We start from the raw sequence: 14,648 nt of genomic DNA, 5'->3' as shown, positions 1-14,648 counted from the left end.
TACCGGACGCGAGTGCGTACGCACGTAAGACGGTCGCGCGCGTTCCCACCAGCCATTAACCCCTGCTGCGGCCAACCGAAGCGTTTATACCTAACTTTAGTGCTTAGTGCAGAAAGATGAGAAACTTTATACCTCACTTAAAGTTTAAGTTTTACATTTCAGTTGAGACCTTACTTAAGGTTTACTTTTAGATTTGAGTTTAGACCTTAAATTTAAGTTTAGATGAGGATTTGAGTTTCAAACTTGACCTAGATATTATCAAGGTGAACATTCTGACCAATTTTCATGAAGATCCATTCAAGGGTATGGCCTCTAGAGAGGTCACAAGGTTTTTCTATTTCAAGACCTACTGACCTAGTTTTTGATCGCAGTTGACCCAGTTTCAAACCTGACCTAGATGTCATCAAGATAAACATTCAGACCAACTTTCATACAGATCCAATGAAAAATATGTCCTCTAGAGTGGTCAAAACGTTTTTACATTATTTGACCTACTGACCTACTTTTGATGGCACGTGATCCACTTTCGAACTTGACCTAGATATCATCAAGATGATCATTCTGACCAATTTTTATGGAGATCCATTCACACAAGTATGGCCTCTAGAGAGGTCACAAGGTTTTTCTATTTTAAGATCTACTGACCTAGTTTTTGACCGCACATGACCCTGTTTCGAACTTGACCTAGATATCATCAAGATGAACACTCAGACCAACTTTCATGAAGATCCATTGAAAAATATGGCCTTTAGAGAGGTCATAAGGTTTTTCTATTATTTGACCTACTGACCTAGTTTTTGACGGCACGTGACCCAGTTTCAAACTTGACCTAGATATCATCAAGATGAACATTCAGACAAACTTTCATACAGATCCCATGGAAAATATGGCCTCTAGAGAGGTCACAATGTTTTTCTATTTTTTGACCTACTGACCTAGTTTTTAAAGGCACGTGACCCAGTTTCGAACTTGACCTAGATATTATCAAGGTGAATATTCCGGCTAATTTTCATGAAGATTTCATGAAACATATGGCCTCTAGAGAGGTCACAAGGTTTATCTATTTTTAGACCTACTGACCTAGTTTTTAATGGCACGTGACCCAGTTTCGAATTTGGCCTCGACATCATCAAGCTGAACGTTCTGACTAATTTTCATGAAGATCTTGTGAAATATTTGGCCTCTAGAAAGGTCACAAGGGTTTTCTATTTCTAGACTTACTGACCTAGTTTTTGACCGCACGTGACCCAGTTTCGAACTTGACCTAGATATCATCAAGATGAACATTCAGACCAACTTTCATACAGATCCCATGAAAAATGTGGCCTTTAGAGAGGTCACAAGGTTTTTCTATTATCTGACCTACTGACCTAGTTTTTGATGGCACGTGACCCAGTTTCGAACTTGACCTAGATATTATTAAGGTGAACGTTCTAACCAACTTTCATGAAGATCTTCTGAAATATGTGGCCTCTAGAGAGGTCACAAGGTTTTTCTATTTTTAACCCTACTGACCTAGTTTTTGAAGGCACGTAACCCAGTTTCAAACTTGATTTAGATACCATCAAGGTGAACATTCTGACCAATTTTCATGAAGATCCATTGAAAATTATGGCCTCTAGATTGGTCACAAAGTTTTTCTATTTTTAGACCTACTGACCTAGTTTTTGAAGGCACGTGACCCAGTTTCGAACTTGACCTAGAATTTACCAAGATGAATATTCTGACCCATTTTCATAAAGATCCCATGAAAAATGTGACCTCTAGAGATGTCACAAAGAAAAGTTTACGGACGGACGCACGGACGCACGCACGACGGACGACGGACACCGCCACAAAAGCTCACCTTGTCACTTTGTGACAGGTGAGCTAAAAAGGGGTGTTGAATATTATGCAGTGAAATGCAAGTCAACTGAAGTCAGGTACCCTCATATTGCCGCATTTCTGAAAGCGGTCCGCAAAATAAACACCCTACTTTCGTTTTCAAGTAAACAACTCGAAAGCATGCGAATATTAGCATGAAAAGTGTCCTATTTTATGTAAAATTCATTCCACGAGTGAATTAATGCCCATTTGGCCCCCGATTTACGCGCAAATGAGCGAAAAATGGAAAAATTAGGATATATTTATTAGGGACTTCTTTCGATACACCACGAAGCACATCTTTGACCAAATAACTGCATTTTAACCTATAAGGTAAGTATTAGACCCGACCGTCTCTAAGGAGCTAGAATATTCAGTTACACTTCGCGGAAATCCTTAGTTTAATAAATATCATAAATAACCAATTGAATATTTATACGTTTAAAATACAACTGCGTGTTTTATTTAGAAAACGTACTACGAAACTCCTCACAACTCTAAAAAGGGGCATAACTTTTTAGATAATGTAACATGTTCATTCAATGTCAGATCGACACACTGAACGATATTTGTCGGGTTTAACGTCACACATGCTCGTGGTAAACTAGTTCATGATAAAGGAAGACTCCAGATGCCCCTCAGTCCTAGCATTATTTCAGGATCTGGTGATTAAACCTGGATAAAGCCGCAGACCTTCCACAAGCAAGAACGATAGCTTCTTCATTTTAATCACATGTTATTGCTTTTTCCATATGGAAATTCTAGTTATAAAACAGGAGTGCAAATGGCAAATGCAACTGAATGCAAATGAGCCGTGCCATGGGAAAACCAACATAGTGGCTTTGCGACCAGCATGGATCCAGACCAGCCTGCGCATCTGCGCAGTCTGGTCAGGATCCATGCTGTTTGCTAACAGTTTCTCCAATTCCAATAGGCTTTAAAAGCGAACTGCATGGAGCCTGACCAGACTGCGCGGATGCGCAGGCTGGTCTGGATCCCTGCTGGTCGCAAACCCACTATGTTGGTTTTCCCATGGCACGGCTCAAATGGCGAAGAAAATGCAAGGATTTCATAAATGCACCGGTTTAAAGTTAACATACAAAAGCAAAAGAAACATAATTCATGAAGTATAGTTTTCATAGTTATGTTCCATGTTAGATATGATACTGATTACTGATAATAACAAGAAATAACTACTTTTAATTACAACCATATCCCTTAAGTTGTAAAAGAAACGAAGTGAATGTGCATCGATATTTCAATCTGAAATTCTGGCATAATTCATGGAAATTGATTTCTGATATCACGCAATAAAGTACTGACGGTCAAACGAAGTGTATAATATTCTATGACTTCGTTCTAATCACCTTTTAGACTAGCCATTGTTAAAATATTACCTAATTTATGTACTTGTTTTGTTATCACATAACTTTATACCTGTATATGAAAAGAAAACAGAAAAGAAAATATGTGGAACTGCGACTCACAGCTGAAATTTACATCTTGTCAAAACGGTTTATTCAACAATACAGGCACTAGAGCGCTAAAAAGAATTAAAGATACATTAAACACTGAATAAATTATAGTCCAGTACATGAAAAAAATAACTTGACCGTTTGCCATAATGTAAGAGCCTGTACCTTGTGTTTAATACGGAAGATTTATCAGCTTAGTGTGATTTACATAGAGGATATTACATGAGTGTCTTTTCATACTGAATCTGTTAACAAGCGGTATAAAAGTATAAAATGTCTGTTGAGCATTTTATCTGTTTTATTCGACGAGTGTAATAAATTCAATGTGGAAAGGCAAAAAATATTATTATTATCATCATCATCATCATCATCATCATTATCTTTTATTATTACCAGATTTATATAGCGCCCTTTTCATGATAAACACGTTCAAATGCGCTTTACATACATAGCAAACGCAGCTACACAGGGCGCCAAATTCATCCTCTACTAGTAAAGACAAAGAGCGATCTGACCAGAGGGACAGAGTGAGATAAAGCCCCCAGAACATATGGAGAAAAATCTTTTTTTAGATACAGGCCTGTCCAGCTAACTTAGCCGGGCTCTTTGCGAATAGACAGTCTGGTTCTTTAGCGTGCCCGATGTATAGCACAGATACACGCGAAGCCATCTTTCCTGGGAAGAACCAGTACAAGCCTCTTAATTAGGTGGAAGACACTCAAAGGGCATCTCAGAAATTTCCAGTGCCTGAACCGGAATTCGAACCCCTGACCTCTGGACTGACAGACAAGCGTGTTACTACAAGACCGCCGGTCCACTATAAAATGTATTATTCTTTTTATCACACGTTAGCTTTTCCTGCTAAAACATCAAAAATTCTTCTTTCTTTACCTGTTTTAGATCAAGCCAATTCGACCAACGTATCACCTTTTTTACAATAGTGTAAAACGAAAATTATGAAATAGCTTTATTTCACTCCCTCGACGCCAAACATTTAATAAAACCTATTATTTAATCTATTTCAACTTACATGCTCTCCTCGGTACGTGCGAGTAGTTTAACGTCACTAGAATTTTCATCTGTCAATCTAAGTTTGAAGGCATAGATCAGTACTGTCTGCAGTTGGATCAGGCTGCAATAACACAGGACAAACAGATTAGTAATCCGTCGTTGCACATTGATGCGCAATATTAAATAACGTATTTCTTAGATACAATAGTCATCATCATTGTTCACCGCACATTTTCAACTTTTATTTACTTTTCGAATTCCATGACAAAATTTCAATGGTATAGTTTTTTAAAGTCAAACTTAAGACAATTGCCATTGCATGGATTTTTCGTGTGCAACCCACATTTACTGGTGTTCTTTCGCAGTACTCTATTGCAGGTCCAGTAGAAGAGTGTGAATTATACTCCTAGCCCGAACGTTCAGGGTTTGAACTTTGTAAGGAGCTTGATTTTACCGTGATAACATCAGTCTCCCACCTACGTACGGCTATTTGTTACAAATACCAAACTATCCAGAGCTCTGACATGAACGTGCCACAAATCGTGTTTGCAATTCAGTTTAGTACAAGATGTTTCAAATCAATGACTGACTTGGACAAGAACACAGCTGATTAACGTGTTGTTGTATAATAAGGTTCAATATAAAGATCATCAGGGCCCTCTCTACATTTTGGGGGATTGGGGCCGGGGCCCTTGGAGGGGGGAATTTCGCGTCGTTTTCAAGGGAGGGGGGAATTCATTCTGGAGATATGAAATTAAGGTCAATTGAATATTACAGATATGAAACTAATGTGAATATATCTGAAGTATTGTACAGAACATAATCTATTAAAAACAGGCAACTTTTATTCTCTTTTATTAAATCAGTTATGTGATATCCAAGCGAGGTTCACATGTCGTCATTATCGGTAGCACTAGCAGTATCCACGGACATTGTCTCAGCAGCAGCCGGAGCAGGGCTTCCCTTCATCGTATCTACCTGATTGTGCATGTCTGGTCCTGATGAAACAGTGGTGTCTGTGACAGTAGTTTGTTTTTTTGAGAGCATGCTGCTTAAAAAGCAAATCTTTTTTGCGCATTTCGCCCCTGTTGCATCCGTGATCTTTTTACGGTATGATGTGCATTATGCGACATTTTTTTTCAAAGTTAAGTAACTTTGCATAAACGCATCCCGGGAACTGAAAAACGCGTGTATTATACGGATCAGTAAAACCAGGGGTTCCACTAGACCTGGAAACCCAAGAGTCCCAGGACCCCTGGGTCAAAATTTTGAAGGGTCCTTTTTCAAAATACAAGAGTCCTGCCCCAACACATCGATACAATTGACTATATTTTCTTATAAAGTAATACTAAGTAATTAATAGCTACTAAAACCAAGAACATGTTACATCATAATAACATAATAATAATTTCTGTTTCAGGTCATATAATCTGATATTGTAAATCAATTTTTATCAAAATTCATTTTAATTTGATGTGGTTTTTCTTCAATATTTTTGTTTGTTAGCAGAAAAATGCTAAAACACTGTAAAAATGTATCCAAAAACGTACTATCCGGATACTGGTACACTTTTGGAATGTCCTCTGAAATGTTGTTTTTGCAGTAAACTTGGTCCACTAAGGTAAACCAGAGATAGTTCCTCAAATAATGATGCTACTTTTCATTAAAAATTGCATTGTGTGTCAAGTTTTTTAGTGAATTTTGGAAAAATTGCATATGTCATCGGGTGTAATTAGAATCGTAAAACGGACATTCTAAACTTATTTTTACTTTCCAAATCCATTTAATTTGTGGATTTTCTGGTTGATATTAAGGTACAATCATTAAACAATGAGCTTATTTAAAGTTTGCATGAAGAAATCTCGGTAATCAGCTGGTCGCTTAATTACGATAATTTAATAATTGGCGCCTTTTTGACAGTATGCAGGCTCAATACGGGTACCGCTTTATCAATTAATGTTAACACTTCATTGATTCTCATTACCTATGTTCACTCGCCGTGACGTAACTTGCTGATAAAGAAAAATCAGCGTGGCATGTCCACATGATAAAGAGCGGGAATTTAGCAGAAGATCAAAGGCAGGAGGGCATGACCGCGTGTGTTTATTTTGAATACACGTGTTTATCGTGGATATAGTTTTACTGTAGAAAATGACTGATAAGAGGAAGGAGTAAAACTTTATCAGGCTCATTAAGTTACGAGACGCTCCTAAGACTATCGGGTATCGATTTTTTGCTTGATTTTTTTTTTCTTTCGAGGGGGAATTTTTCTATACTTCGGGGGAAAAAAGCATACTATTTCGAGGGGGGAACGGGGCCGAATTTCGGCCCCAAAAATCGGCAAACGAGGGCCCTGATCATAAAGTACATTTTGTATGTTTTGGTGTGCAAAATATAACAAAAGAGAAAGAATATGGCTCACTTTGTGAAACAGAACTATAGAATATCTAAATTATCAATTACATGTTTTGTAATGTTATTTTTTTATATAATACTCGTTAATACAGAATAAAATGCAAGAAGCTAGGTCCCACCAACGATTTGAGTTACGCAAGACATGCCTTACAGACAACTTAAAGCACTACTAATAATTTGAAGTATTTCTAAATTTAACAAGAGCAGGTGTGTGCGTCACTAAGTGCTTGACATAAGTCAATACGCAAAAAAGGGTTATGGTAATTGACATTCTTACTTACTTACTTACTTACTTACTTATTGATGACAAAAATGTTTAATGTTTCAAAGCTACAGTATTTGAAAAAGTGAACATAAACCGAGTGATTCCAATTTTCTTAATTAAAAAGGGCCATAATTCTAATATGATGCAAGAAGAGTTATGATGTTTGACCCACTTGAACTAGCTTAATGATAATAAACAATTTTACAAAGTTTAATATTATCTATAGCTGTTATTATGACCTAGATAAACAAGAGGTGTACGTAAGACAGCGCGCTCCACTATTCGGCGATTTGACAGTAAAATGAATATATGTCTCAATAAGCGACCTCTACTTTAAAATGAAGATACACCAAGATATAAATAGACCCTACTACTTAGAGCGGTTAAAGGTCAAGTATGGAAAGGGTACTGACATTCTTTATTTTGATGGAATTAAATTATATTTTTATCTTTTAAAGTACTAAAGATATGTCTATAAACGAAGCTTTCGAAAAACTTTAACATGAAAATAATTCAAAGCATAACAACTTGGTGTCCTTGACCTTGAGTATAATGGACCAATCCCCTGCACAAACTTTGTGTGTATGCTGGACAATGTTTATGTGAAGTTACAGTAAGATATAAGCAATAGTACTAAAGATATGACAGAAAAAACAAAGGTTGCCGAAAACCTTTAACCTTACAAATAACCTGAGTATAACACCTTGGTGACCTTGACCTTGGGTATAATGGGCCCTGCCCCTGACATACTTTGTTTGCATGGTGAACAATGTTAATGTGAAGTTACAGTAAGATATAAGCAATAGTAACAAAGCAAAATCAAGGTTGCCAAAAAACTAACCAAGAAAGCTTACGAAAGCTAATAGAATAGCACACCTTTTCTCCAAATAGTGGAGCAAAAGATTCCTTCTATGTACTAAAAGGGCCATAATTCTGACAAAATGCAATGTCAGAGTTATGGTTCTTGGTCAACGCACTCGCCGATGAATAGCTGCAAAGTTCCAAAGCTATTTCTCTTATAGTATCCGAGTAATGTGAACATAACAAGTATTAAAACACACACACACACACACACACACACACACACATTTTTTAAGTACAAAAAGGGACATAATTCTGTCAGACTGCATACGAGAGTTAGTTCTTGACCTGTTTGCTCATTTATTATGATAAACATGTGCCCAAAGTTTCAAAACTAAAGCTCATACAATTTATGAGAAAAAGTGAACCTAAGCAAAAATCTGAACCGACACCGACGATCATATAACGAGAACCCCTCATAGATATTTTATAAATGCAGACAAGCTAAAACACGAATAATATCTCTATGAAAGATACATTTTCTCACTAAGAAATATTGATTAATAAATGATGATAAAAGAGCTGGGATAAGGAAAGAAATATCCAAAAACAGTGTTTGATGACATGTGTTTTTGCACACATAACTTTAACCAGTTTTTATTTAGTTGAAAAAGATTGCATTTACATTAAAATCAACCAAAATCAACCAAGGATCATCTCTTTCGGTTACTAGAAGGTATCAGTGAAATACATATGGTTGTCACTTAGCTTGATAGTTATTTGCACGCAAAACTTTAATCAAATCCTTTAAGTCGAAAAGGGCTATAATTTACTTTGAATTTAGACAAGAGTGAGCTAACTTGATAATTGACTGTGAAATGTTTCAAGAGCACCGCCTGTTGGTGACATCGCTCGTCTGCAAGTGCTGGACAGTATGTAAGAAAAGTGTTATAGTTCAGAATTTCTAAGTACAAAAAGCACAATTCTGACAAAATGCAGGTTAGAGTTATAGTTCTTGGCCTACATGGTCACCTAATTATTGATTAACAAGTGTGTAAAGTTTCAAAGCTGTAGCTCTTATAGTTTTTGAGAAAAGTTGGATCTAAACAAAAACACTTAGGAAGAGACTCAAATTTTCAAGTACAAAAAGGGCCATAATCTCGACAAAATGCACATTAGAGCTATGGTTCTTGGCATACTAAGTCATCTAATGATGACGAACACGTGTGCAAAGTTTCAAAGCTGTAGCTCTTATGGTTTTTTTTAAATAAGTTGGACCTAAACAAAAAAATTAAACGACACCGACGCCGACGATCAAATGATTTTTGGGTGATGATGTTGAACAATTATCTTAAGTTTGAATCAAATCCCTTTTGTAATAACAGAGATATGGTGAACATGCATCAAAACTAACATAAAATTCTAAGTAAAAAGGGGGCATAATTCATATATGATTGGTGCCGGAGTTATAGACCTTGTGTCATGTGATGTGGGTAATGACTTCAAGTCTGAATCAAATCCTTTTAGTAATAAACGAGATAGAATGAAAGTGCACCAAAACTTTAATCTGAAATTCTAAGTAAAAATGGGGGATAATTCATGAAATATTGACGTGAGAGTTATGACCCTTGCGCCATATGACGTGAGTGATGATTAGGAATAACTATTTTAAGTTTGAAGCAAATTCATTAAGTAATTTATAACAGAGATAAAATGCATCAAAACGTTAACAAAGATGCGGACGAGGAACGACACCGGGGTCGAGTATAGTCGAGCTAAAAAGCCAAAGAGGAGTGTTTGGTATTGCTGTGACAAAAATTCTGTTTAAAGCTAACTTACCACCATGTTACCTCTGCCGTTCTAAAAACATGTTGTATTTGCACCATTCAGTGGGAATTGGTACGCGTTGCTAGTCCTTTCCTAATAGGGAATCGATCTTACCGATTTTCGTCGCGAAGCGACGAAAATCGGGATCGAATCCCACTACGGTAACATACGAGGGTATCCAAACAACACATACTATCCAAATAAAAAATAATGGAGTTCCGGTTTAGACCTGGGCGTGCGACGACCCCGATGAAATTCGGGATATCACGGTCTTCGTTAATGTTAATAAGCGTCCGTCAGATCAGTAGGCGAAACGCAATATCCGCAAAAATAAGATGTCTGCGACCCGAAAGAATATTACATTAAAAGTAAGCTGTTAATTTGTTGCGTCAGAAGCTAATCAGCCGGTAACGTGACTACACTGATATAATTTGTGATACAAACATGCTTTATTCCATACTAAAGTAGCATTTTGAAACGGCGACATTTTGAACATTTTTATATTTAGGGGAGAGTGGATACACGTTACACTGGCGCGACATTTTGAAAATTTGGGGAAACAAAAACATTCTCCAACGATTCTTCAGCTGGGGGAAATGAGAGAATAGTTCCCCTTTTGTGTCGCTTTTCAGATCGTATTTTAATTCCTTTCCGGTACTTTAGTTTCTTTAACTTCTCTGTTACTAAGCTATATTGAATTTTTAAAATTAAGAAATCCGTGATTTTACTTTCGGCCCATGACTGATTAATGGAATTATTTTACTTTTATATAGAATATGGACGGCCCCTCCAGTACAGCATGTGCATGGTTGGCCTGTTGACAATTTAGAAACGTGAGAACTACCTTTCCATTGTATAATAATAATGTAAACAAACACACCACCCATAAATAGCATAGAAATTCCTTATTTTTTACATTTTTATTTATTCATCAATTTGAAGTGGGCCTTTTAGATTATTATTTCTTAAGGCTCACTGCATGTATACACAGCAGTGTGCGAAACTCAGATTTGAATCCACTAGACCACTTGGGCTACCAGATAGGAAATTTTCCAAGCCTGACACTTAGTCTAAATAATGAGACCTGGAGTACAAAAATGTAGACCGATATTACATTTTGATATTTTACGTTGTCTACCTAGAGGAGGCGGATATCGACAAGTCAACAAGTCAAAAAAAAAACGATATTCAACTCTCGAGTACAATTATTTGGACTAGCCCGACACTAATTTCACTACCCCGAACTTTAACACCTTAAAATATAAAATACTTAATTTGCACCATTTAACATTTTGTAAACTATAACGCCCGATTTTTTTTAAGATCGCACTTGCCAATTACTGCTACTCGGACTTTTGACAATTTGCAAGATATAATAATGAGTGCTGAATACACATTTACACACACACTGATAGCATAATTTAAGCTCTGCCTACTGCAGGTACTTGTGAGAGGTGATTGTATTCAGCCAATTAGCGCTGTGATTACATCTTTGACACTTCGTGTTTGATTGTCAACACATGAGAGTGCAAAAAAAACCACAACAATTCAATAAGCATTCCTCAGTCTGGAAGATGCGTGATGTCTTCTTTAGTGTTTATTAATGGAGATCATATGAAATAAACCATGCTGTACGGTTCGTTTAATTAGCATGACTTTTAAAACCCAAATTTATAGGAAAATTTAGTAGCCTGGTCGGGCTTGTACCTGGGGAAAATGGGTAGCCCGAGTTGAAATTTGGTAGCCACAGGCTGTGGGACTACCGCGAATTTCGAACACTGACACAGTAATTGATTGAGCTTATGATTCTGCCGATAAGCTGTGCCGGCCTAAATATAGGGAATCGGATCGGCTTATAAAAAAAAAAATATAGATTTTAAACGGGCGGGAAAACATTGCCCCAATCGGGCTTTTGACATAAAAACTAACATTTTTTGAAAAATAGAAAAGAATTTCTTCAAACTTGGTTCATCTGTTCATATGACAAAAATTGAAATAAAAAATAACTTGGTTCCCTTTCAGTTTTGGTAGAATTATTTCCTATTTTCAGATTTTTATGACGCATAATTTTTGAAGTCCAAAAAAATTATGTGTTAATGCTTACTTTATGCTACGGCGTTTGTTTCATTTATTCCACACTCACTTGCACCCGTGCAAATTGTCAACAGTCAGGATAGCGTTGATAAGCGCAACTTGGCGCAGACATGCAATTCAGCTCGATCTTTCTTTGGAATAATGTAATACTGTTTACATGTCCTACTGATACAACCACATTTTAAAATAAATTCTTTTTGATACATCCACATTTTAAAATAAAGTCAATCTGATCCCAAAACAAGTTTGAAATTAAAAAAAATACAGCCCTTAATCTGGAGTTCTGAAGCATGCTCGATTAGTTGGTCAGAATTATAAGGAATTGAATTCAAACTTTTTCCATAAATGCAAGAGTTTAAGAGTTGTCAGAACCATAATCATGCAGAAGATGTAATTACTTTCACAAATCACAGGGCTCAAATTTTGGACCGCTAAATGCAAGTCAATTCCATGGAATGCAAGTTAAGATAAAAAATTCACACAATTTATTTTGGCAAATACAAATAATTTATCAAAATTGTTGCGTTTTTGTTAATGTTTGTAGATTCGCTTTCATTTTGAGGATAACAGAAAACACAACATTTTTTTTTTGGTTAGCCATTTTTTATTGAATGGGAAATACTGATATAAAGATAGTAGAGTCTATCTTAATTAAATCTAGAATGCAGGCTATCTTACTAATTTTTCCCTGTATACAGTTGAATCGCTATTTATAATATTAGGTACGAAAATTTCCCTTTTGCCGTAGTTTCAGCCAGTATTTAAAGTTACGCCATCAATGATGCGTTCCGAATTACTTGAAGGTTTATTTTTGAGTTATAACGAACAAAATTGTACGCCAAGGAAAACCTTTGCAAACAATATTGATGTTCTAGCATAAATTTTTGGGATATTCTAATTCTTAATAGAAAGTCTAAATTTGCAAGATGATTTTCAGACTAAGCACAAGAAAAAAAGCTACATGCTAAAATTTTTTATGTTGGTCAAAAAGTTAAACTAAAAGCCGCTCACATTACTTTTGGCCGATGCATTCCCGTTCCTGTTCTCCTGGGAAAATCCCAGTCGTGCATGCCCCCAACAAATGATGAAGTATTTGAGGATATGAGCTAGACCATTGTTTTATGGTTCAAAATTCACTTTAAGTTAAAGCATGTGAATGGTGTCAGGCTTGGAAAATTTTCTATCTGGTTGCCAGCATGGGTTAGTTGAAATCTAATTTTGTACACTGCACACATACTCAAATACTTTTAAAAGTTATACGTTTATGAATCTGACCATCAAAATACCAATAAACCAATTGTACATTTGTCAGCTCCTGTGTTTACAAAAACTGAGGAAGGCAAAAACAGATTTTTCTAGCTGCTTTACCAGTCTGTTTTGCCTTTTAAGATACCGAGCAAAGGGTGAAGGTCATAGACCACCAAGTCAGAAAGGTACCGGGAAATTTTCAACTGGGTTAAAGTAATGTTTGGCTTTTTCTGGCTGGTCATTTCATGTAAACAAACCCTACTCATCAGTGCCTTTTCCTTTTTTTTTCAAATTTTGCAATTTTTACCGCATTATTTCGTTTCATTTTTACATTTTGACAAATTTGCTACTGTTTATTTCAAAAAATTTTTTAAAAGTGGTATTATGCGCATCTTACGCCACAGTGTGTTTGGGGCGAATGTTCTAAACGCAATTTCGGTTGCTGTACATTTAAAGTGTTAAATCAGCGATGTTTGCCGCATAAGCTTGAATTGAGCTTGAAATAAAGAAAGGGACTAATAAAAATAGTTATTTTCTTCAATCTTCTACGAAGTGACTCCCTTACCTATGGGTAAAAAATTCTGAATTGAAGGGAAGCAACTCTTTCGTGCATTCGACTTTTCTTAAAATGACCCGCCCAGTCCAAATAAGAAAAGTCATATTTGGAAAGTTATTATTTCGTACAGTTAACAAAAAATAGTTTAGAAACTGGGTTTTAAAAGCTATAATTTTCTACACCCTTTTAAAAAACCACACACATTTATTTCAGCCAGTTTTTTTACTTGAAAATGTCCATAATTCCACTTTAACAAATTTCTCCCGCCATGCCAATGATATAATTGGGTCATCTTATTGGCACGAAAATTGAAAAACTGCGAAAAGGATATTAGCTCTTAGACCTTTGAAATTTCCCTAACAGCTGGTTGTCCATGTTTCCTTAATTTGCTCCCTTTTCACTATTTTCAGGCACTTGGTCTATTATACAGATATTGTTGTACTGCTCCAGAGTGCTTGTTGACAGACTAAAAACCCACTTGCTTGCGGCTCAAAAGGGTATTTCTATCAATCTGTTTCTTTATTATATAGCTGCAGCTGTGGGAAGCAGTTTCAGTCATTCAAAAAGTATGATATACTGTATACTAATTAGTATTTGTGTGAACAGATTTTTCAGTTGAGTCAGTGCATAGAATCAAATATCAAGGAACATTAGGCGTAAAAAAAAATTGTCTGTTTCCTGTATCCTACCTACCATAAATTTTTGGCCCGCCCTAAATGGAGGGTCCGTCCCCCCTTTTGTCTTTGAGAACATTTTTTTCAACTTTTGATAAAATTGCAAACTGCACTTTTTATGGTTAAACATGGACAGTGAGTTATAAATCAACTTACTGATGCTTCAGAGGCATAACCCCCCTATTTGTATTTTTTTTTTTTTGACACAAAAAAAAATTCCAAAAAGTCTCCCTAAAAATAATTTTAAAAAAATCAAAGAAAAAGTTTTTCCGACCTACCTAACCTATTTATTTGCATGTTACCGGAAACAATTTTTTTTTAGACCTTAGTAAAGACTCCATTTCATTTTCTTGATGAAAAGCTTTTCTGGACAAAACCATAAAATTTAATACATGTATCAAATTTAAACAATATTAGCT

At 36.0% G+C, this 14,648-nt stretch overlaps 1 protein-coding gene across 3 annotated transcripts in view; it reads right to left on the bottom strand.

The window, feature by feature from the left end:
* Window positions 1-9,952, bottom strand: part of LOC123553419 (uncharacterized) — a 38,122-nt gene extending 28,170 nt beyond the window's left edge. Inside the window, exons 1-2 of one of the 3 annotated variants that reach the window (XM_053541431.1) lie at window positions 9,670-9,952; window positions 4,369-4,470 (exon numbers count right to left, since the gene is read on the bottom strand). In XM_053541431.1, coding sequence (XP_053397406.1) covers window positions 4,369-4,470; window positions 9,670-9,716 — 149 coding nt within the window. In that variant the 5' untranslated portion in view covers window positions 9,717-9,952. The remainder of the gene's footprint in view (window positions 1-4,368; window positions 4,471-9,669) is intronic. The other 2 variants (XM_053541433.1, XM_053541432.1) reach the window with 2 other exon arrangements.
* Window positions 9,953-14,648: the final 4,696 nt, after the last annotated feature.

This window comes from Mercenaria mercenaria, chromosome 4, assembly GCF_021730395.1.
Source record: "Mercenaria mercenaria strain notata chromosome 4, MADL_Memer_1, whole genome shotgun sequence".
NCBI lineage: Eukaryota > Metazoa > Mollusca > Bivalvia > Venerida > Veneridae > Mercenaria > Mercenaria mercenaria.
This window is presented reverse-complemented; position numbering and strand designations above follow the sequence as displayed.